This window comes from Stomoxys calcitrans, chromosome 2, assembly GCF_963082655.1.
Source record: "Stomoxys calcitrans chromosome 2, idStoCalc2.1, whole genome shotgun sequence".
NCBI lineage: Eukaryota > Metazoa > Arthropoda > Insecta > Diptera > Muscidae > Stomoxys > Stomoxys calcitrans.
In genome coordinates, this window is record NC_081553.1 from 134,087,894 (window position 1) to 134,114,234 (window position 26,341).

The window sequence follows — 26,341 nt, forward strand, 5'->3', positions numbered from 1 at the left end:
AGTACCCTATATCATTATGCACCATCTGTGAAAATTTCATGAAAATCGGTTCAGTCGTCTTAGAGTCTATAAGGAACAAACAAACCGACAAACAAACACAAATTAATTTTTATATATAGGTTAGGTTAGGTTGAAAGAGGGAGCAGATATTAATCCGCCCCATGCCACTATGGTCATACAACTAAACCAGTAATCGACTTGTAGTGCCCTTTAAAAACTATAAGGCAACCTCTAAAAAGAAAATTTTAAGTTAGGAATTCCGTGCTACTTACAAAATCCTTAATTGTTTTCAATACCACTCCTCTACGTCGGTTCATGTCTGAGGTTGTGTCTCCACCTAAGTGCCGGTATCTGTTAGACGCGAAAGTCGGGCAATGACAAAGGAAATGCTCCAAAGTCTTATCATCTTCCCGGCATGCCCTACACCTACTTTTACTTACCGAGTCGATTTTACATAAGTGAGCTCGTAGACCTATGTGTCCCGTTATGATACCAATAGCTAGTTCTTAAGTTTATTGACGGCAGTCCTTTGGCCTTCACCGCAAAATCGTCTGCCCCTTACTCCGTTATGGCCCGGCACCCAAACGATGAGGATTTTGCCATCCTCAGAGAAGGCGTTAATCTCCTCCTTACACTGCAAAACTGTTCGTGACCTTACCGTCCTGGTTGTTATTGCCCTTATGGCAATTTTACTGTCGGTAAAGATGTTTTAGACTGCCTGACCATAATACGGTACTGCAGGCGGAGATCCGGGTGATTTTTATATATACGTTTTCTTTATTCTTCTTTCACACGGAAGACGATACCTGAAATATAACAACTAGTTTTTATGTATAACTCATTTGAGTCTTGCGTCGTTGTCAAAGCTATGAATACTCCAATTTTGTTTAAGCCTATCTTTGCAGCTAGTCTTGTACGAATGTGATAGTATTGCATAAATAGTTTTTATTTATGTGGATCTGTTGGCATGGTAAATAGATCAAATCAGTTAATGTATATTCAGCATGGACTAGTCTATATAAAACTATACTAAATATTGGGTTGCCCAAAAAGTAATTGCGGATTTTTCATATAATCGGCGTTGACAAATTTTTTCACAGCTTGTGACTCTGTAATTGCATTCTTTCTTCTGTCAGTTATCAGCTGTTACTTTTAGCTTGCTTTAGAAAAAAAGTGTAAAAAAAGTATATTTGATTAAAGATCATTCTAAGTTTTATTAAAAATGCATTTACTTTCTTTTGGGCAACCCAATATTATGCCATGAGAGAGCGTGGGCTCTTTCCGATTGACCCAAATGTCAAGGAAAATAATCACATATCCTTTTTCCCTAACTTCATGGTTATTTTTTAAAAACGGAAAGGAGTTACACGACAACAATCGGTCCATAGACTTGACGTGGTTCACCATTTTAAATTAACTCAATTACTCTATTTGTAGTACCATTCTTAAGAACAATTTCCTACAATTGTAGCTAGGTGCTGTAATTGTATTTAAAATATTATTGTAGCATTGTGCAAAGCAACAGTGTTCATTTTTAATGCAGTGATGTAAATTTATTTACCCCGTTTCGCTCTCGAGCCCTAGCCCATGTTTACTTTGGTGTTTCACCTTTTTTTCTCTCGCCGTTTTGTTCACAGTTCCGGACGCTAATATTTCTTTGATGTTTTCTGCAGTAATATTAATTGTTGTTGTTATTTTTGCATGTACTCATTCATTCGCAACTTTTTTGCTGTTGTTGTATATCAACCGGGGAATACACGACATATGAATGTTCTATATTGCTCACCATCCCCTTTTCCATTGTTTCATTGTATCACCATCACCATCATCATCGTTGTCTATGTTTTATGGAACGGAAGCTAGCTTGTCATGTTTGCTACACACGCGTTATGTTAGTCTATGCGGCAATGAAATCGGCAAAAGCCACACAGACTATGAGGAAGGAAAGAGGGGAATATAACTTTTCCGACCATGTTAAATCAAGAGGTTAATTTTCGGTATGCTGTTATAGCATGTTGAATATAAGAAAATTTGCCGAAAAAAATAATTTTCATCACTTAGTAATTATATGAAATTATTTAAAATAGAGTAATGGTAAATGAAGATTGTGTTTGGTTTAGGCAATTGTAAAACTTTTGAGTACTGTTTTGGTACTCATTGCTCGATAATAAAAGTTAACATTTATTTGTCTTCAGTGCGTATGATCAACATTGAATGATACTCATACGACTAAATGGTCTCATTATACCCACCACCATAGGATGGGGTATACTAGTCTTGTCATTCCGTTTGAAACATCTCGAAATATTTGTTTAAGATCCTAGATCGTCTAGACGTTCTGAGTCAATCTAGCCATGTCCGTCCGTCCGTTTGTCGAAATCGTGATAGCGGTCGAACGCGTAAAGCTAGCCGCTTGTAATTTTGAACTTAATATTGATGTAGGTCGTTGGGAATTGCAAATGGGCCATATAGATTCAGATTTAGAAATAGCTCCAATTTAAACCGACCTTCCGATTTGACTTCATGAGCCCCTAGAAGTCGCAATTTTCGTCCGATTTGGCTGAAATTTTGGATGTAGTGTTCTGTTGTAACTTCCAACAACTGTGTCTAGTGCAGTCCAAATCGGCTTATAACCTGATATAGATCCCATATAAACCGATCTCTCGATTCGACTTCTTGAGCCTTTACAAGCCACAATTGTTGTCCGATTTGGCTGAAATGTTACATGTAGTGTTTTGTTATGACTTCCAATAACTGTGCCAAATACGGTTGAAATCAGTCTTTAACCTGATATAGATCTCATGTAACCCGGTCTCTAGATCGTCGTTGTTCGGTTCCTAGAAGCTTTAATTTTTGCTGGTTTGACATTATATTTTGTAGAATATAATTATGACCTCCAACTCAATTTATTTTGTATAAATTTTTAGTAGAATCCATGGTGAAGGATTCCCAAGATTGGGCCAGGCCGAATTTAGCACGCTATTACTTGTTTATAACCACTGGATATACAGACCTCCATCCACGCAGAAAAATAATTCGCTTCACATAAAGGATATTTTCGCTAAGAGAACTTCTTTTCTAAAAAACGCTGGACTTTGTTTACGTTAAAAGTTAAAACTTTTTGCGACAAATTCTTGCACGAATTTGTGATAAATATAAAGTTTTTTCCCTGACAATACCTTTTAATCTTGTGTTTAAAGTAATAGTTCATTATAATATTGTAACATATTTCAAACTCAATATTTCACCAATTATCAGATCTCAGTTGGAGTTTCAAACTCCTTCAGATTTTATTTGGATTTATTTCGATCTAATGACACACAATTATATTAAAAGCCTTCCATTTTCACAAAACTCCATAAGGTGGCGATCCTTGTCAAGCTCCTCGTCAAACATCCTCGTTCCGTTCCAAAGGACCGATCGCCGCGGGAACATGGTGGCCATTGGTTATTGAAAGGCGCCAATAACTCGCCTCGTCATATTGAGCATCAAACGCACTGTGTTATTGTGCAAGAAACAGTGCCGCCCGGACTCTCACTGAGACTCTCTGCTCGACAACACGCTGATTGTCCGCAATTGCCGATGCAGCTATGGAGCATTCCACTATCCGCAACCTGTAGACGCGCACACCACCCAAAGTAGAGCTCAATGTTCCTGTCTGTGTGGTGCTCACAGCTATCCCGAGCCGGAGTATTATGATATGCTGTATTCGTTATGCTATAAATAAAGCAAAAAAAAAAATAGTTATGGAAGTGGTTGTTTTCGCAAATTTAAATACCTACTTTGGGATGGGTATTTCTTTAGCGCGTAAATGTGCCATAGAAATTTTTGTTGTGTTTTTTTGTACGTGTCAGCCATTTGTGTGTTGCTACAATGGGTTTCGTCATTGAACATTTCAGAATTTTGGGCAAAATTTTAAAAATTGTCACTTTCTGATTGACGCTATGCTCAGTCAAACTAAATAAGAAACAAGTAAGCGCGTGCTTAGTTCGGCCGGGCTGAATTTTATATACCCTCCACCATGCATCGCATTTGTCGAGCTCTATGCGCGGTTTCTCTTTTTAGGCAAAGAAAGAATATTGAATAAGAACTTTTATGCTATTGGAGCTATATCAAGTTATAGTCCGATTCGGACCATAAATGAATGCTGAACATTTTCGAAGTCATTGTGTAATATTTCAGTTCATTCGGATAAGAATTGCGCCTAGTAGGGGCTTAAGAAGCAAAATCGAGAGATAGGTTTATATGGGAGCAGTATCAAGCTATTGATCGATTCAGACCATATAAGACATGTATGTTGAAGGTCATGAGAGAAGCCGTTGTACAAATTTTCTGCCAAATCGATTGAGAATTGCGAGCTCTAGTAACTCAAGAAGTCAAGATCCCAGATCGGTTTATATGGCAGCTATACCAGATTATAAACCGATTTAAATCATATTTAACTCAGTTCTTGAAAGTGATACCAAAACACGATGTGCAAAATTCCATTCAAATCGGACGAGAATTGCGCCTTTTAGAGGCTCAAGAAGTCAAGACCCAAGATCGGTTTATATCGCAGCTATATCAAAACATGGACCGATTTGGCCCATTTACAATCCCAACCGACCTACACTGATAGAAAGTATTTGTGCAAAATTTCAAGCGTCTAGCTTTACGCCTTCGAAAGTTAGCGTGCTTTCGACAGACAGACGGACGGACAGACGTACGGACATGGTTATATCGACTTAAAATGACATGACGATCAAGAATATATATACTTTATGGGGTCTCAGACGCATATTTCCGATTTGAACCATACTTAGTGTAGTTGTTTGAAGTGATACCAAATCACCACGTGCAAAATTTCTGTCACATCGGACGAGGCTCAAGCAGTCAAGACCCAAGATCGGTTTATATCGCAGCTATATCAAAACATGGACCGATTTGAACCATAGTTAGCGAAGTTGTTTGAAGTGATACCAAAACACCTTTTGCAAAATTTCAGTCAAATCGGACGAGAATTACTCCCTCTAGAGGCTCAAGAAGTCTAGACCCAAGATCGGTTTATATGGCAGCTATATCAAAGCATAGACCGATTTGGCCCATTTACAATCCCAACCGACCTACACTAATAAAAAGTCTTTGTGCAAAATTTCAAAATTTACTCCTTCGAAAGTTAGCGTGCTTTCGACAGACGGAAGGACGGACGGACATGGCTAGATCGACTTAAAATGACATGACGATCAAGAAGATTTCTCAAATACATACTTTCAAAATAATGTGCAATAGTGTGAGGAATTGAGCCAAGTACTGATGTATACGCTCAAATTCTCACACTTTATCTCTAGTAGGAGAGACACAAGAGAATAATTATTGGTCTATTTAACGAATAATCGTTTGCGGCCATTGAAGCAATTTTTCAATTAAAGTTTTTGTTTTTACAACTAAAGAAAAGACTCTTTACCATCGGCGAAGCTGCTAAAATGTTTACTATAAACAAAGTTAGTAACGTTCAATAATGCTACGTTTATAGCGAAACGTTACTCGGTTACAATAAAAGAAAATATATTTTTTTTTTTTTTGTAGTAAAATCCCAAACGTAATTTTTTTTGTTTTACGTGTATAATATATATGTTCCAGCTTTCGAAATCGTCATAGTGAATGTTTAAATTTAACACAGACTATGATATTGTTGAGACAACTTTTAAATTTTCAACACAGTGTTGTTAGGTTGGGTTCAAGGGGATGTCTATTTTCTAAACACACTTACTTAGACTATTTAAGTCCATTGTGATACCACAGTAGCCACATACAAGGCCTCTGGTGGGTATCGCATTCACCTTCTCTTTACTGACAATTCGAGCAGGCTACCGGGGCGACCAACGCAGTGTTGTTATTACATACTTGTATATATTTTAGAATGCTGTTCTTCAAAAAGTAGTAATAAATTCTATCACTATGGATGGACGTTTGACATAAGCTGGGGTTTATTTTAGTACTATTTGTATATAAATAACGTCTATCCAAGACAACGCACAAAGGGCGGAAATTGAAAATTTTCGGCAAAAATTTTACAATCAAACCGGTGTTTCCACAATTAGTAAATTGGTATTTTTTATCAAAAATTATCAAATTTTAAATTGATTTTGGAAGAAATCGGTTGAAAAGCCACCGTAGCGCAGAGGTTAGCATGTCCGCCTATAATGCTGAACGCCTGGCCATCAGAAAAAGTTTTCAGCGGTGGTTTTCCCCTCCTAATGCTGGCAACTATGTGGTACTATGCCATGTAAATACTTCTCCCTAAAGAGGTGTCGCACTGTGATACGCCGTTCGAACTCGACTATAAAAAGGACATCGCTTATCATTGAGCTTAAAATTGAAGCGGATTGCAATCATTGATATTTGAGAAGTTTGCCACTGTTCCTCAGATGAATGTTCTTGGACAAAATTTGAAAATAGAAAATGTAAAAGATCAAAGCGTATATAGTTTGTAGAACACCTTTATCAATTTGACAAAGGTGTTGATGAAGATATGTGGCGTATCAGAAATCGCGATCCACAATGCCAGTCAAAGTGTTTTTAAAACGGTTGCCGAACTTTTAACACATTCTGTGCTATACCATTTTTTAATTAAATGTATTGAATTTAAATGATTTCACGCTGGAATTAATTCGAGAAATTATAAAAAAGATTAGTTTGAATAATTTTAGCGATTTGCTTTACCGCGTTTTGAAAAATGCGACCATTTTTTGTCGCTTAGCAAACCTTTGGGTAATGTGTCATAAACAGCTCGAAGACTGCCGTAGTAGCCATAAAGCATGCCAGATTCTTGGAAGTTCTGCTGAAAGCGAGTACTATTTAGTCATACTTTCTTATTAGAAGAAAAATGCACTGCGGCTAATGAATTTGGACGACTACACTTGTACGTATATTTGATTGCACCAAGGAAAGTAAGCAGCATTATGTGTATTTTATATGAGAGTTGAACGATATGCAATGACATTAATATTGAAATTTCATTCGATTACTGAGTACGATTTAAAAGTTGAGATTTTGCGATATTTTTCCCAATACTCGGGAGTCGGGATTGCCACTGAAAGTCGGGATAATCCCGACCAATCCCTACCATCTGGCAAGCCTACATCCAACTACATCCAATTTTGGACGTCGTGGCGACATGATTTATCGGTAACCAATCGCCATAACCTTTCGTATTGTATTTTGTTTATTGGGATCAATAGGAAAAAAGGTGGAGACTATGCGTTCCTCTATTAAAAAAAACAAAATTTTCTTTATAGTATGGCGTAAAGCAATGCGTAAAGAACTACATGTTGTGTTAATAAAATGGTTAATTCATTCTGTTTTTCTCTTCTCTTTTTCCCCTTGCTTTTGCAGATAGCGGAGAGCCGGTTATAAACCAAATGTCTGCGGTTTACCAAAGGAAAGCACAGAAGCAGCCGAAGTGAATTTAAAATATTTTTTAAACACAGATAGGTGGCCAATAGAGAGAATTCACCACAAGAATCACTTAAACAAAGTGCGTCAAGCACCAGAAACCGAAAAGGAGAAGTGCTTTTGGCTATAGGATAATAAATCATAGCCATAACTTAGTTACAGCAGACAGCCAAGAGGAATCCCTTTGCCCGTGCACCGCGAGAGTCGAAAATACTTTCAGAGAATATACCGCCAATCCCAGAACAAATGCGGATGTGTGTGAGGAACAATTGTGGAACGCTAAACACACAAACTGCAGAAGCCAGCCGCAGTCTGGGCGAAACGAAGTTTAGGTGCTGCTACAGCGCACGGAGACGCTAAGAAGCCTATCGCCCTTCCATTATAGGCATGTAGTTTTGGGTTAACGTCATCCTGCCATAGTTTCTCGACAATAATAAAGAAAAGTCAAGAAGAAAGCAACCAATCAAGTAAATAAAAAGTTTAAAAAAGACCCTTGTTTGCCGGCAACAACGACAACAACAATAACTTTGCTCTCAATAGAAACACTAAGAGGGAAACTTGGGCAACCATTAGTAGCATAACAATCAACAGCTGCTGGGTATGTGCCAAGGACAATAGGGGGCTTCAAACTAGTTGACAGAGTCATCGATGCATTAGAAAAAATCCCTCCAGCCTTAACACTTCTTCTTACCAAGGCGAAACGTAAGATCAAACCTCAAGGGGAATTGGAACATTGCTCTCCTCAAACGTGCACACTCACACACACACACACATTCAAACAACCACAAGTCTCTCCCACTTCATAATTGTTCTGGCGAGGTCGCAACCAGCTGCTGCATTTGCATGCAACTCGTGTGCTCGTTGTGTTCAAAACAAAGTTCTAAGAGCAAGTGACGAGTGTCTGCTACGTAGGGTAGCACAAAAGTGACAAAGTCGGCTTGACTGGGCACAGCGATTGTGCTAGTCGCCGATAGATGATCTGGCAAAGAAGCCTTTCCAGCAAGATACAAATATAAAAACCAACAACAATAAATAACAGTAACAATTCTAACAGATCTAACCAAGTGAATAAAGTGACGTCAAAGTGTTTACGGTCGCGCGTTAATTCGCTTTGCCCCGGTGGTCTTGATTAATTTGCGGTCGTTTCACAGCAGTGGCGCGTGCACCCTTATTATGGCTCGGTCTATAAAAGCGTCATTGTCGTCATCCTCGTCGTCGCAATCGCAGTCGCCGTTGTCGTCGTCGTCGTCGCGTCTATCGCAGTCATCGTCGTCATTGTATTCATTAAAAAAATCAACATCATCATCCTCGTTAACATCTTCCTTGTCCCGCCCTTCTTCCTTCGGTTTAGTATCTTACCTCCTTGCCACGCGTAACAATGACATTTGTCGCGGCTTGCTTGCCACACTCGTTATCCTGTTACGTATGACGGCGCTAGCGTCAGCCATGACGGATCACCTCATTGTGCAAACGACAAGTGGGCCGGTGCGTGGTCGTTCGGTAACGGTGCAGGGTCGTGAGGTGCATGTGTTCACCGGCATTCCATATGCCAAGCCACCCGTCGATGATTTACGTTTTCGCAAACCTGTACCTGCAGAGCCGTGGCATGGTGTCCTAGATGCAACTCGACTGCCAGCAACATGTGTGCAGGAGAGGTAAGTAGTCGCTTGGTTTAGTACTAAAAATGTTGGCATATTATCGGCTCACAATAGGAATTACAATCTTCGGCCATTGCATTATAACTGATGGTGCCGTATAATGTAATATGTAATTTAAAAAAAATTCAGATAAATAAATTAAATATATATATATATAGAAGTCATTAGTGAGATCTAATTACGAATTTAAAAATCTGCTTCGTTTTTGTGTGATGTATATAACAAACCAGCTGACCCGGGCCCGCTCCGCTGCGCCTACTTTTATTTTATATGAAACAAAATTTTCCTTGGAATATTTATTTTCGACAATTAAAGAGTTTTTAGTGAAATACAATGCTACGAAGATAGTATATCACTTGACAAACAGTTTTACAATATAAGTGCCTTTATCAGAACCCCATATGATCTTTATTGGTCTACGAATTTAAGTTTTGATATAAAATGCCTTATTTCAGCTCGATATTCTCATGAAATTTGATTTAGGGGTGTTTTCGGGGGTGAGATGGTCCCCCAGACACTTGGCCCTGAAAAGTATATCAGCGTCGTGCTTTTCTTTCAAATACCATTTATTTAAACCCCACATTGCCATTCGTTTAGTGGATTTTACACGATGAGGCGTTCCCCAAACAAATGGCCCCAAAATAGGTTATCAAATTCGTTTTCTAATCTCAAATACCTTTCATTTGAGCCACATATTAGCATGGTCGAAAAATGTTAACCCTTTGGGGGTGTTTTGGGGAAGGGGTGATGCCCTAAATACATGGTCCTACATTTGGATATCAAATTCGTACTCCCGTATTCCCAAATATCTTTATTTGAGCCCAATATTGCGATGGCCAGTAAAAAATTGCTGTTTGTGGAGTATTTTGGGAAAGGGTGGTGTTGTGGGGGTAGGGTGGCTCCATAGACACTTTTCCTGAATATTGATATCAGATTCGTGCTTTACTCCCAAGGTCATTTCATTTGAGTCCCATATTGATAGGTCGTATTCCCATGGTCCGTAAATAAGGCCTGTTTGGGGGCTGTTTTGGGGAAGGGATGGACCCCCAGAAACGTGGTCGTTGGGGTGGGCCCCTAACACTTGGTCCAACAATTGGATATCAGACGCGTTTTCTTATCCTAAATATCTCACATTTGAGTCCCATATTGTCGTGAAAATATATATAATTGGTAGGTTTTAGGGTGGGGCGGCTCCCCTAGGTACCCCACCCGCAATTTGGATACCAAATTTTTATTTTTAGGGTACTATAGGGTACTTAAATCGCACCATCCATCTCCGAGATCTGGCGTTTCTGAAAATAAGGGTAAGGGGGAGGCCATCGTATCGCAGAGGTTAGCATGTCCGCCCAGATCAGAAAAAATGTTCCCCTCCTAATGCTGGCAACATTTGTGAGGTACTATGCCATGTAAAACTTCTCTCCAAAGAGGTGTCGTACTGTGGCACGCCGTTCAGTCTCGGCTATAAAAAGGAGGTCCCTTATCATTGAGCTTAAACTTGAATCGGACTGCACTCATTGATATGTGAGAAGTTCGCCCCTGTTCCTTACTGGAATGTTCATGGGCAAAATTTGCATTTGCAAGGTGTACAGACATGAACGTATGGTTAGTACCGTAACTTTTAAATAGGAACAAAAAATAAAGATATAACTGTCAGCAGAGTGGGTCTAAAATGTCTGACTTGGTCCACCGTGGTTCTTTTTCCCTGTTTTTCCCTGAATCAAAAAAGCAAATATCAGCTGCCCGAACTTGCACCATTTGAATAGTCTGGATTATTTAAAAACAAGTAAAAAGGCGTTAAGTTCGGCCGGGCCGAACTTTGGATACCCACCACCTCGGGTATATATGTAAACCGTCTTTCATCAAAATTCGGTAAAAAATTCATAACTTATGTCCCATATCAGTTATATTAAAATATGTTCCGATTTGGACCAAATACTAATAAGTACAGTAGATATATCTAAAAATAAACCGATCTGAACCATATACGACACGGATGTCGAAAAGCCTAACATAAGACTTTGTCAAATTTCAGATATATCGGATTATAAATGCGAATTTTATGGGGCCAAGACTTTAAATCGACATATCGGTCTACATGGCAGCTATATCCAAATCTGGACCGATTTGGGCCAAATTGACGAAGGATGTTGAAGGGCATAACACAACTCGTTGTCCTAAATTTCAGCAAAATCGGATAATAAATATGGCTTTTATGGGGCTAAGACCCTAAATCGGCGGATCGGTCTATATGGGGGCTATATCAAGATATAGTCCGATATAGCCCATCTTCGAACTTGACCTGCTTATGGACAAAAAAAGAATCTATGCAAAATTTCAGCTCAATATCTCTATTTTTAAAGACTGTAGCGTGATTTCAACAGACAGACGGACAGACGGACGGACATGTTTAGATCGTCTTAGATTTTTACGCTGATCAAGAATATATATACTTTATAGGGTCGGAAATGGATATTTCGATGTGTTGCAAACGGAATTACAAAACGAATATACCCCCATCCTTCGGGGATGACAATTGACAATTTTTCACTAACACCTCAGCTTTAACCATTCCAAATTTCAAAGAGATATCATATCAAATTTCAAAGAGATATCACGACATATTTTTTACTATGTTTTCCCGTTTTTCTCCCACTGTGCGTAATTTAACCAGAATCGGTGACAATTTCGATATAGCCCATATATATGTATATTGCAGGAAATCACCACATTTATGGACAGGTTTTCTCGAAATAAGGTTTGAATTATTTTCTTTCCTATGCGAAAACTCTGCCGATATCGGTTACGATTTTTATTTGAAGTCCATTTGATGATATCACCCAATTTATACCTATTAATTCAGAACTTTTATGGAAAATCGAACATTTTCAATCAATTATTTGGCATTTTGCATTCATACATGCAGAGTCGACGTTTTAAAGTCATTATATGTTTTCAAAATTGAATTTTATAACAAAACTAGCTAAACAGGGCCCCTCCGCTGCACCTTCTTTCACTCTCGTATTTCATCTAAGCCCTATACGTGCATGGTCAGGAAATAAGTTCTTTTTAGGGGTGCTGATACGGCCTTTCAGATATTTCGCCCCATTGTGGATATCATATTGGTGCTCTACTCATAAATTCCTTTCATTTTATGCTTATATTGCTATGGTCGGTAAATATGTCCGGTATGGGGATATTTTTGGTTGTAAGACGGACCCCCATATATCAGATTCGTGCTCTAGTATCAAAAACCTTCCATATGAGTCCCATAGTGTCATTATTGGTCTATATTTCCGTTTGACGGGCTTTGGGCGGACCCGCTAGATATCCTATCATAAATATGGATACCAAATATCTGTTTTTGAGTTATTAATTCCAAACCAAATTTCCACTCCGAGATCTGGCGTTTTTGAAAATAGAGTACGGGAAGGGTCCACCCATTAAAGTTTGGATGTTAGATCTAAGACCCAAAAGATAATTTATTTGTTTCCTTTATTGTCGAGATCTACATGTCTTGCTGAACGGCAAGACGTGACTCACTTTTGGTGCGGTTTTCGGCTTGGGGCGACGCCCTTAGAATTGGATTCATTGTTTGACATCATATTCATATTTTACTTCTTTCATTTGAGTATCATATTGTCCTGATAGGTCCACTTTGATTTTGGGCAGTACTTTTGGGGCCGTTTTGGGCTTGGGACGGCTGCCTAGATATTTGGATTGAATTTTTAATATCATATTCATACATTACCGTTTACCTTATATTGGAATCCTATATTTTCCCGAAGGTCCCACTTTTGATTTTGGGCACTACTTTTATGGCGATTTTGGTCCTGGGGCAGCCCCCTAGGTACTTGGGCTCAAATTTTAATACCATATTCGTATCTAACTCCCCAAAACCTTTATTGGAGTCCCATATTGTCCAATCAGTAAATATGTCCTGCAGGGGTTTTTAGGAGTGGGGACGCCTCTCACACACCAATTTTTATGTCAGATTTGAACTCTACTTTTAATTGATACCCATATTGCCCAAACCGGTGGTGTTTTTAGGGGTTGGGGAGCAACAATTTAATTTTTATATAATAGATACCACCGCATTGGCAAATAATGAATGTCAAATTCGACTTTGTATAAAACTACGGACTCAAGATATTATATAGGCGGCACCGCCCGAATTTTGCCTTTCTTTACATGTTTTGATTAAAAGTGGCAGTATTTTCATGCAGTGCTGTATGGAATTAAATAGTCGGCGTTTCTTTACCATAGTTAAGTGAGAATTTTGCCGTCTTCTACTAATGGAATGTTATTGGGTAAATGTGCAATTTAAAATGGTATCACATATACAAATTGGAGGTTAAAAATTCCATTCTATCGGGTCTCATTTTTATACCCTCCACCATAAGATGGGGGGTATACTAATTTCGTCATTCTGTTTGTAACTACTCGAAATATTCGTCTGAGACCCCATAAAGTATATATATTCTTGATCGTCGTGAAATTTAATGTCGATCTAGCCATGTCCGTCCGTCTGTCCGTCCGTCCGTCTGTCTGTCGAAAGCACGCTAACTTCCGAAGGAGTAAAGCTAGCCGCTTGAAATTTTGCACAAATACTTCTTATTAGTGTAGGTCGGTTGGTATTGTAAATTGGCCATATCGGTCCATGTTTTGATATAGCTGCCATATAAACCGATCTTGTGTCTTGACTTCTTGAGCCTCTAGAGTGCGCAATTCTTATCCGATTAGGATGAAATTTTGTACGACGTGTTTTTTTATGATATCCAACAACTGTGCCAAGTATGGTTCAAATCGGTCCATAACCTGATATAGCTGCCATATAAACCGATCTTGTGTCTTGACTTCTTCAGCCTCTAGAGTGCGCAATTCTTATGCGATTGGGATGAAATTTTGTACGACGTGTTTTTTTATGATATCAAATAACTATGCCAAGTATGGTTCAAATCGGTCCATAACCTGATATAGCTGCCATATAAACCGATCTTGGGTCTTGACATCTTGAGCCTCTAGAGTGCGCAATTCTTATCCGATCAGAATGAAGCTTTGCACGACGTGTTTTCTTATTATATCCAACAACAGTGCCAAGTATGGTTGAAATCGGTCCATAACCTGATATAGCTACCATATAAACCGATCTTGGGTCTTTATTTCTTGAGCCTCTAGAGTGCGCAATTCTTATCCGATTGGAATGGAATTTCGCACGACGTGTTTTGTTATACGACGACGTGTTTTTTTATGATATCCAACAACTGTGCCAAGTATGGTTCAAATCGGTCCATAACCTGATATAGCTGCCATATAAACCGATCTTGTGTCTTGACTTCTTCAGCCTCTAGAGTGCGCAATTCTTATGCGATTGGGATGAAATTTTGTACGACGTGTTTTTTTATGATATCAAATAACTATGCCAAGTATGGTTCAAATCGGTCCATAACCTGATATAGCTGCCATATAAACCGATCTTGGGTCTTGACTTCTTGAGCCTCTAGAGTGCGCAATTCTTATCCGATCAGAATGAAGCTTTGCACGACGTGTTTTGATATGATATCCAACAACTGTGCCAAGTATGGTTGAAATCTGTCCATAACCTGATATAGCTGTCATATAAACACATCTGGGGATTTGACTTCTTGAGCTTCTAGAGGGCGCAATTCCTATCCGATTTGGCTGAAATTTTGCATGACGTATTCTATTTTTACTTTCAACAACTGTGTCAAATAAGGTTCAAATCGGTTCATAACCTGATATAGCTGCCATATAAACCGATCTGGGATCTTGACTTATTGACCCCTAGAAGTCGCAATTATTATCCGATATGCCTGAAATTTTGTACGATGGATCCTCTCATGACCATCAACAAACGTGTTTATTATGGTCTGAATCGGTCTATAGCCCGATACAGATCCCATATAAATCGTTCTCTCTATTTTACTTCGTGAGCCCCAAAAGGCGCAATTCTTATACGAATTGGCTGAAATTTTACACAGGTCTCCAACATATAATTTAATTGTGGTCCGAACCGGACCATATTTTGATCTCGTTTTAATAGCAGAGCAACTCTTTTCTTATATCCTTTTTTGCTTAAGAAGAGATGCCGGGAAAAGAACTCGACAAATGCGATCCATGGTGGAGGGTATATAAGATTCGGCCCGGCCGAACTTAGCACGCTTTTACTTGTTATAAGTCTGTTCGATTATCGCCACTAAACCCTTTTCAAGTCGGTTTGATTCTGAACTAATTAAAACACTTGTTGGTCAAACTAAAACTAGATGGTACAGTCAAATAACTTTGGCCTCTAGTTCCCATTTTATCCTGATAGGTCCATGTGAGTGGCGCGAGGGATTTTAGGGTAGGACGGCGCCCAGACAATAGGTTCTAGCTTTAATATCACATTTATAAGCTACATACCCTTAAGTCAACCCTATTTGGGAGCCCCATATTTCTCTCAACGTTTGACAGTTGACGCAAATTTGGATGCAAGTGCTCTACGCCCAAATATCTTCCTTTAAAGCTCTTTTTTATTCCAATCCAATTTTTCCTTGGAGTTAGTAGGCTTATTTTTGTGATATACTCTCAAATAGCCTTAAATTGCGTTCCATATTGTCATAACCGGCGTGTATGTCCTCATAAACACTTTTGTTTTCTTTTATTTTAAACCTATTATGCTCTTAGAATCCCCCAGTTACTCGCGCATAAAGCAAGGTTACCTTTGCTGTGTGGCAAATAATTTCATTCAAAACGAATATAAAACAAGTAAAAGCGTGCTAAGTTCGGCCGGGCCGAATCTTATATACCCTCCACCATGGATCGCATTTGTCAAGTTCTTTTCCCGGCATCTCTTCTTAGGCAAAAAAGTATATAAGAAAAGAGTTACTCTGCTATTAAAACGATATCAAGATATGGTCCGGTTCGGACCACAATTAAATTATTATTGGAGGCCTGTGTAAAATTTCAGCCAATTCGTTTAAGAATTGCGCCCATTGGGGCTCACGAAGTAAAATAGAGAGAACGATTTATATGGGATCTGTATCGGGCTATAGACCGATTCAGACCATAATAAACACGTTTGTTGATGGTCATGAGAGGATCCATCGTACAAAATTTCAGGCATATCGGATAATAATTGCGACCTCTAGGGGTCAAGAAGTCAAGATCCCAGATCGGTTTATATGGCAGCTATATCAGATTATGAACCGATTTGAACCTTATTTGACCCAATTGTTGAAAGTAAAAATAAAATACGTCATGCAAATTTTCAGCCAAATCGGATAGGAATTGCGCCCTCTAGAAGCTCAAGAAATCAAATCCCCAGATCTGTTTACATGACAGCTATATCAGTTTATGAACCGATTTGAACCATACTTGGCACAGTTGTTGGATATCATAACGAAATACTTCGCGCAAAAATTCATTTAAATCGGATAAGAATTGTGCCCTCTAGAGGGTCAAGAAGTCAAGACCCAAGATCGGTTTATATGGCAGCTATATCAGGTTATGGACCGATTTGAACCATACTTGGCACAGTTGTTGGATATCATAACAAAACACGTCGTGCGAAATTCCATTCCAATCGGATAAGAATTGCGCACTCTAGAGGCTCAAGAAATAAAGACCCAAGATCGGTTTATATGGTAGCTATATCAGGTTATGGACCGATTTGAACCATACTTGGCACTGTTGTTGGATATCATAACAAAACACGTCGTGCGAAATTCCATTCCAATCGGATAAGAATTGCGCACTCTAGAGGCTCAAGAAATAAAGACCCAAGATCGGTTTATATGGTAGCTATATCAGGTTATGGACCGATTTCAACCATACTTGGCACTGTTGTTGGATATAATAAGAAAACACGTGGTGCAAAATTTCATTCCAATCGGATAAGAATTGCGCACTCTAGAGGCTCAAGAAGTCAAGACCCAAGATCGGTTTATATGGCAGCTATATCAGGTTATGAACCGATTTCAACCATACTTGGCACAGTTGTTGGATATCATAACAAAACACGTCGTGCAAAATTTCATTCTGATCGGATAAGAATTGCGCACGCTAGAGGCTCAAGAAGTCAAGACCCAAGATCGGTTTATATGGCAGCTATATCAGGTTATGGTCCGATTTGAACCATACTTGGCACAGTTGTTGGATATCACAGCAAAACACGTCATGCAAAATTTCGTTCCAATCGGATAAGAATTGCGCACTCTACAGGCTCAAGAAGTCAAGACCCAAGATCGGTTTATATGGCAGCTATATCAAAACATGAACCGATATGGCCCATTTACAATACCAACCGACCTACACTAATAAGAAGTATTTGTGCAAAATTTCAAGCGGCTAGCTTTACTCCTTCGGAAGTTAGCGTGCTTTCGACAGACAGACGGACGGACAGACGGACGGACATGGCTAGATCGACATAAAATGTCACGACGATCAAGAATATATATACTTTATGGGGTCTCAGACGAATATTTCGAGTAGTTACAAACAGAATGACGAAATTAGTATACCCCCCATCTTATGGTGGAGGGTATAATAATGTCTCAAGGGCCTTAAAAATCTAATTGGCAGATTGTTATATATGAGATCTATATCTACTTATCTATGTAGCTATGTTAGTTTATTATCGTAAAAATCTGGGTTCTCGGAAAGGTATATTGGTCGATCGGTAGCCATGGATTGAATATCACGCCATCTCTAATTCAACATTCCAATGCTACCACACGGCAGTGATCCTTTTGCATTGCAAATGATGCCGCACAAATCATTGTGGCATTTGCCTTCTATGTACTGAACAGTGCGCGCAGAAGAGCAGCATGAGATGCTGGTTTCATGGTTTGAGCCACTGGTAATGGCATTATTGGTGCTTCTAACAGAGTGCCTGCTTTTGGAAAGGGGTTGGCAGGCTGGCTGACATGCATCGGTGGAATCGTTTTGTATGTCAGAGTTTAGCTGCTCATAAATATTTAATTTTTCCCTGGTATAGTTTAACCCAGTTTTCGTGACCCATTGCCTCCCCTCTCTCTCTCTTTTTGTATTCTTCACTCATTCTGTTTCTCTACGTTTCGCCTCTCTACTTTGGGTGTATAAATCCTTGATGATGCTGTTGTTGTGGCGTTTAGCATAAATTTTTCGTTTTCATTTCACTCAGTTTGTTGATATTTACCAAGCGCAAGTATTGAGAACGTTTTAATAGTTGTTTGGTTGGCTGTTGTATTTTCTAGACTCCGGATGGTTTTGTGACGTCAATGCAATGACGTCACTCCTAGCATAAATTTGCCTCAATGCGGCATTTCGTCAAAAAGAACTCTTTCCATAACTGGGCTATTCTGGCAAAGATAAAGGACTGCAGGCATGTGCTTTGCCTTGGTTTATTAAACGATTGGTGGACGGACCCCCTTTCTTTTAACTGATTCTCAGTTATGGGTTTGGAAAATTTAAAATCAGAAGCAACCAAATTGAGTCATGTAACCTTTCAGAAAGTGTGAAAGGCGGAGTTTTAATTTTTCAGTAACCGGTCAAAGTTTCCAATACGAATTTTTATACACTTCAACTTCGAATCAAGAAGTAGGAATGCCCAATTTTTGGATTTTAAAAATATTGATGATGATGACTCGGAAAAACTTCGATTGCCAAATTGGATAAGAAACTGTGGTTACTATAGTCCTGAAAGTTCATATCGGTGGAATGATTTAAATGATTTTCACCTGTTGGGCCATGAAGAAGAGATACACAATGTAATGCTACCCTGTATTACAAAAGTGGTGTAGGATAAAACGAGAAAAAAAACATAAATTCTGTGTAACCCCAATGAGTTACTCAATTCTCAATCGAAAGCACTAATTTTAAGTGACACAGAATCTAACTAACTAACTGCCACATTATGTTGGCTGAAATAACATACTATTGGCAATTTTGTCTAAATCGGATGGAAACACATCATTTTATCGTCTTTTCTGTGGGAATAAAGCTACTAAATACAAAAATGCTACAAATTTCATTTTGATAGCATTGCATTTAGTGACCGTGAGACAGAAGAAACCATGTCCGCCTATAACGCCGAACGCCTTGATTCAAATCCCGTCGTGAACATCAGAAACAAGTAAAAGCGTGCTAAGTTCGGCCGGGCCAAATCTTATATACCCTCCACCATGGATCGCATTTGTCGAGTTCTTTACCCGGCACCTCTTCTTAGGCAAAAAAAGGATATAAGAAAAGATTTGCTCTGCTATTAGAGCGATATCAAGATATGGTCCGGTTTGGACCACAATTAAATTATATGTTGGAGACCTGTGGAAAATGTCAGCCAATTCGAATAAGAATTGCGCCCTTTGTGGGCTCAAGAAGTAAAATAGAGAGATCGATTTATATGGGAGCTGTATCGGGCTATATACCGATTCAGGCCATAATAAACACGTATGTTAATGGTCATGAGAGAATCCGTCGCACAAAATTTCAGCAAATCGGATAAGAATTGCGCCCTCTAGAGGCTCAAGAAGTCCAGACCCAAGATCGGTTTATATGGCAGCTATATCAGGTTATGGGCCGATTTGAACCATATTGGCACAGTTGTTGGATATAATAACGAAACACGTCGTGCAAAATTTCATTGCAATCGGATAAGAATTGCGCACTCTAGAGGCTTAAGAAGTCAAGACCCCAGATCGGTGTATATGGCAGCTATATCAGGTTATGGACCGATTTGAACCATACTTGGCACAGTTGTTGGATATAATAACAAAACACGTCGTGCAAAATTTCATTCCAATCGGATAAGAATTGCGCACTCTAGAGTCTCAAGAAGTCAAGACCCAAGATCGGTTTATATGGCAGCTACATCAGGTTATGGGCCGATTTGAACCATATTGGCACAGTTGTTGGATATAATAACAAAACACGTCGTGCAAAATTTCATCCCAATCGGATAAGAATTGCGCACTCTAGAGGCTCAAGAAGTCAAGACCCAAGATCGCTTTATATGGCAGCTATATCAAAACATGGACCGATATGGCCCATTTACAATACCAACCGACCTACACTTATAAGAAGTATTTGTGCAAAATTTCAAGCGGCTAGCTTTACTACTTCGGAAGTTAGCGTGCTTTCGACAGACAGACGGACGGACGGACGGACAGACGGACGGACATGCCTAGATCGACATAAAATTTCACGATGATCAAGAATATATATACTTTATGGGGTCTCAGACGAATATTTCGAGTAGTTACAATCAGAATGACGAAATTAGTATACCCCCCATCTTATGGTGGGGGAAGTTATCCCCTTAGTAATTCAGGCTACATTTGTGAGGTATTCTGCCACGTTAAAACTTTTCTACAAACCGCTCGGACTCAGCATAAAAAGGAGGTCCCTTATCATTGAGCTTAAACTATAATCGCACTGCACTCATTGATATGAGAGAAGTATCCCAATTCCTTAATGAAATTTTCATGGGAATATTTTTGCTTTGTTTTGTAGCCTTGCTTTTGAAGACAGTATTAAAATTTCAACTCAATGACAGGACTGCTTCAAATATACATAATTTTATGATTTTTTAGCTATTATCTTTTTGGCAACACTGGTTTAAACTGCTCACACACGTTCAGTGTTTTGTTTCACTATCAAACATCTTCAGTTTGGTCTATAATTTAACCATGAACCGTCTTACAAACGAACAACGCTTGCGAATTATTGAATTTTATTATCAAAATGCGTGGCCTCGCGCGATTTAACACTTTAAGACTATTTTTTGTGGGACTATGTTAAAGCTTATGTCTATACAGACAAGCCCGCTTCAATTGACGCATTGGAAGACAACATTAAAGCATTTATTCGTAAGATACCGGACGAAAAGTTGGATTAAGCGGATGGACTATTTGAGGCGCAGTCACAGTCAACATTTGCATGAAACAATCTTCAAACGTTACATTATATGGACCGTACTACCGCTTCAAATAAGATTTCATGAATTTTTCTATTGTTTTTTTTTTTTTGTTTTTGAAAAAATTTCCTAAATCACCCTTTACTTTGGAATAAGAACTCAAAAATATTTGAACCGGAACCCTTGTTAAAATTTACTTAATTTGAGGTTTTATTGAACTTCATATAGGGCTAAAAAACAAGTTTTTTTTCACTTTTTATTTCCCACAAGTAAAATATGACCTTACTAGAATTGAAACCAAAAGGTTACATATTCGAAAAAAAATTCCTAAATCCGTACTCCTCCGAGAATACAATGGGCGATTGGCAAACACACGTCAGACTTTTACCCCCACGATCTCAATTGCATAGCTGTTTTGAAGAAGACACATTTAATTGAAACATTGCATGCACCAATGAAATAAAATTTTACCCTTTGTCGCAGCGGAGAGTTGAACCAGAAAGTTCTATTAACAAAGCAGATGCTCTACGTATCATTCAACTACTTACTGCTAACTTTTTTTCATCACAACTGGCTATGTGTTGAATATATTCTTTTTGTAGACACAATTCACCTCAGTGGAAGTAAGTTTGGCTTAAAATAACGTTTTGTTTTAATATGGGTAAAAAGTTAGTGACACAGAGCATGTGATTTTGCTCTACAATACAATGGTTTCGAGTTCGAATCTCTGCTCAGAAAAATTATTCTTATATTCTCCACCATAGGATCGGGGTATACTAGTTTCGTCATCCAGTTTGTAACACATCGAATTACAGATCTGAGACCCAACAAAGTACATACGTTCTTGATGATGTTGACATTCTGAGTCTTTTGAACAAGTTAAGTCAGGAGCTTGAAATACTTTCTATTAGTGAAGGTAGATTGGGATTGTAAATGGGTAATATCGTTCCATGTTTTGATATAGCTCCCATACAAACCGATTTCCCGCTTATACGCCTTGAGCCTCTAGAGAGCGCAATTCTTATTCGTTTTAGCCTATAGAGGGCGCAAATATTATCTGATATAGTTGTAATTTTGCACAGTAACTTCTACCATCACAACCATATGTGCCAAGTATTGTCTGTAAGATCTGATATAGCTCCCAAAAACCGATCTTGGATTGCGCTTCTTAAGCCCCAAGAGGAAGCAGTTCTTGTCTGATTTGTGATTTTTTTCTGATTTGTTGGGCGAACATAAAATTAAGATATATTTTCGAAATTAAAACTGTTTTCAAGTTCAATTTTAGTCGAACACTTACTAATAGTTATTAAACAGTTATTAATTTTGAGCATGTGTTTGTGAACTCAAGAATTGAAAATGAAAATGTGCATTTAAAATACATTGAACATCTAAAATTTGTTTAAGAATTTAATTCAGTAATACATTGCAAAAAAAGAATCTTCAGCGACGATATGGTTTTACCCATTTTTAGTAAAGATCTTGGTAATTCCAAAGGTTTTCTTTAAAAATAAAATACTTAATCCACATGACTTATAAGCTATCTCGTCTATACTAATGATATGTTAGTTTAATTTGTACAGAGTTAACTTTTTTACTCTTTATGATAAATATCATGAACAAACCTGGATTATGTAATTTACTCATATTTACCGTAAGCATTTCCATACCCTACACCATTACAGGGTACTATAACTTAGTGAATTTATTTGTATACCCATTGATAATTATACTGATCGACTCAGAATCACTTTCTTATTGTGTTTAACCATGGCTGGCATAAGAAATATCTAGACACTATCGGCAGATGTCATCATTTGAAATGCCTCTGCGAGACTTGTGTCTGCCTATTTGTTAAAGTATTTTTATTTTTGTAGAAGAATATTTGGTTAATTGATTTTAATCAGGGATTCCGGATCGAAATGAATGGAGCAAAATAGGCCCTTTTTTGCCGGAGCGGGAGCGGTTAAATCGTTATGGTTAGTATACCCTCCACCATAGGATGGGGGCATACTAATTTCGTCAGTCTGTTTGTAACTCCTCGAAATATTAGTCTTTGACTCCATAAGGTAAATACATTCTTGATCGTCATGACATCTTAAGCCGATCTAGCCATGTCGTTTCGTCTGTCCGTCCGTCCGTCCGTTTGTCTGTCTGTCGAAAGCACGCAAACTTTCAAAGGAGTAAAAAAATTCCACTGGAAGTTTTGCACAAATATTTTTTATTAGTGTAGGTCGGTTGGGGTTGTAAATGTGCCAAATAAGTCCATGTTTTGATATGGCTGCCATATAAACCGTTCTGGGATCATGACTTCTTGAGCTACTAGAGGACGCAATTCTGTGTTTTGTTATGATTTGCAACAACTGTGTCAAATATGGTTTAAATCTGTCTATTACCTGATATAGCTGCCATATAAACCGATCTTGAATCTGGACTTCTTTACAGACTATAGAGCGCATTTTCTTATCCGATTTGGCTTGCATGGAAACTTTGCATGAGGTGTTTTGTTATAACTTCCAACAACTGTGACAAATATGGTTCACATCGGTCTATAACCTGCCATGTAAACCGATCTGGGATCTTGACTTCTTGAGACTCAAGAGTGCCTAATTATTATCCAATTTAGCTGAAATGTTGTACAACGGCTTCTTCTATGACCTCCAACATACGTGCCAAATATGGTCTGAATCGGTATTAAGCCTGATACAGCTCCCCTATAAACCGATCTCCCCATTGTACATCTTGAGCCCCTAAAAGGCCCAATTCTTATTCGATTTGGCTGAAATTTTACACATATACTTCTACTGTGGTCTCTGAAATTCCATTAGCAAAGCAATTCTTTTCTTTTAACCTTTGTTTATCCAAAAAGAGATACCGGGAAAGAACTCGACAAATGCGATTCATGGTGGAGGCTACATAAGATTCGGCCCGGCTGAACTTAGCACGCGTTTACTTGTTCAAACTGCAAATGCAAATTTTGTCCATGAATATTCCACTAAGGAACAGGGGCCAACTACTCACATATCAATGAGTGCAGTCTGATTCAAGTTTAAGCTCAATGATATGGGGCCTCCTTTTTGTAGCCGAGTCCGAACGGTGTGCTACAGTGCGACACCTTTTAGGAGAGAAGTTTTACATGGCAAAGTGCCTCACAAATGTTGCCAGCATTAGGAGGGCAAAGCCACCGCTGAAAATTTTTCCAGATGGTCTCGCCAAGATTCGAAACCGGCCGTTCAGCGTTATAGGCGGACATGCTATCATCTGCACTACGGTGGCCTTTTTCAAACTATCTTCATTATATTTATTTCTGCAATAATTACTTACAAATCGAATTATTCTGCTTATTCCTTTAGACTCTCATTAATATTATCATAGTTCCTGGATTTGAGTCTTAATTTTAATAGTTTCTCATTTTTCAGGATTAGATCTTGCAGATCTTCATTAATCCATGGTGTAAGCTCAAATCGATCTAATTTTCTTGACGTTATATTAATAGTTGACAGATTTGTAGCATTATCCAAACATTGAATTGAATTTGCTAGTCAGCCCAGTGACAGAAAATAGCAATGTATTGGATGAAATGGGTAGAGACTGACTCAATATGCTTTTCATTTTAGAAAAATCACAAAACAATTAGGTATGCTCAAGAATTTGTGTAGACTTACTTGGAGTCTCAACCTTGCAAAAAAGAAAATTATTGTCAGAGATATTACATTCGACTGAATCAGTTAAAAGATTATTAGATATATTACTGAAAATGTGATCTGGGCAAGTACTAATTTCTGGTCGTGTTAGTTAATTGTGAGCCGTTATGCAGTCATAATTTGGAACAAAGTAGGGAGATCAAGACAGTTTGTATTTTCAAACAAGTCGATATTAGCATCACCAAGTAAATAAAGAGATTTTGAACAATTTTATCCAAAACACATCTAATATGATTAAAAGTAAATTTTCGCTGCATTTTTGAGACCTATTAAATGTAATAAGACTTATGGATTTGCTATCTTCTGACTTGTTAATTTAACATTTATAATTTCCACAAGATTTTGACACACACATGTTTCGATCGAAAACTGAATATGATATTAAAGATACAGCGAATGGCTTCCATATCCATCATCCCTACAGCAATGTATATGTCTTTAATCTGGTATAGTAGTCAATTGAGTTAATTCATTTTGGAACCAAGTTTCCAGCACTGAAATTATGTCAGGTAATTTTGAAAATTTACCTAATAAATTTTTAAACCGATTAAACTTAACTTAGCTTAAAATATCTAAAACAAGTAAGAGCGTGCTAAGTTCGGCCGGGCCGAATCTTATATACCCTACACCATGGATAGCATTTGTCGAGTTCTTTGCGCGGTATCTCTTTTTAGGCAAACAAAGAATAATGAATAAGACCTGTTATGCTTTTGACCATAAATTAATTGAATGGTAAACATTGTAGAAGTCATTGTGTAATATATCAGTCCATTTGGATAAGAATTGTTGGGGCTCAAGAAGTTAAATCGGAAGATCGGTTTATATGAGAGCTGTATCAAGCCGATTCAGACCATATTTAACATGTATGTTGAAGCTCATGGGAGAAGCCGATGTTCAAAATTTCAGCCAAATTGGATAACAACTGCGCCATTTAGAGGCTTAAGAAGTAAAGACACTGGATCGGTTTATATGACAGCTTTATCAGGATATGGACTGATTTCAATCATACTTAACACAGCTGTTGAAAATCATAAAAACACAACCCATACAAAATTTCAACCAAATAGGATAAAAATTACGCCCTGTAGTGGCTCAAGAAGTCGAGATCCAAGATCGGTTTATATGTCAGCTATATCAAGCCATGGACCGATATGGTCCATTTACAAAATTTCCATTTAAGCAAAATTTCAAGCGGCTAGCTTTATTCCTTCGAAAGTAAGCGCGCTTTCGATAGACAGGCGGACGGACATGACTAGATCGACAAGAAATGTCATGACGATCAAGAATATATTGTATATACTTTATGGGGTCTCAAAGGAATATTTCAAAGAGTTACAAACAGAATGACGAAATTAGTATTACCCCATCCTATGGTGGAGGGTATATAAATAATAAAGTGTATTTGCAAAATATTTAAATGCAAATTCAATTTGGTTTCATGTTATTGTTGTTTTTGCCAATAAAATATGCTTCTTCTACATCATTCTTTTCCGGTTTTACCCCAGTATCTTCCGATAATTTAATTACAGCCTCTGTTGCTATAACATCATCATTTACTTTCCATCCATAAATGATACGATCATTTTTACTCGTTGGTCGCAGACAGAAAATGCAAACATTTTTGCTGTTTTGAATAACAAATTTGGTTGAGTGTGGAA

The 26,341-nt window shown here is 38.2% G+C and overlaps 1 protein-coding gene across 5 annotated transcripts in view; it reads left to right on the top strand.

Annotated features, from left to right (window-relative positions):
• The window catches only part of LOC106096077 (acetylcholinesterase), a 451,106-nt gene that overhangs the window by 231,317 nt on the left and 193,448 nt on the right, over window positions 1-26,341 (top strand). For 4 of the 5 annotated variants that reach the window (XM_059361337.1, XM_013263626.2, XM_059361335.1 and 1 more), the window contains one exon: window positions 7,375-9,089. In XM_059361337.1, coding sequence (XP_059217320.1) covers window positions 8,608-9,089 — 482 coding nt within the window. In that variant the 5' untranslated portion in view covers window positions 7,375-8,607. 5 annotated transcript variants of the gene reach the window in all.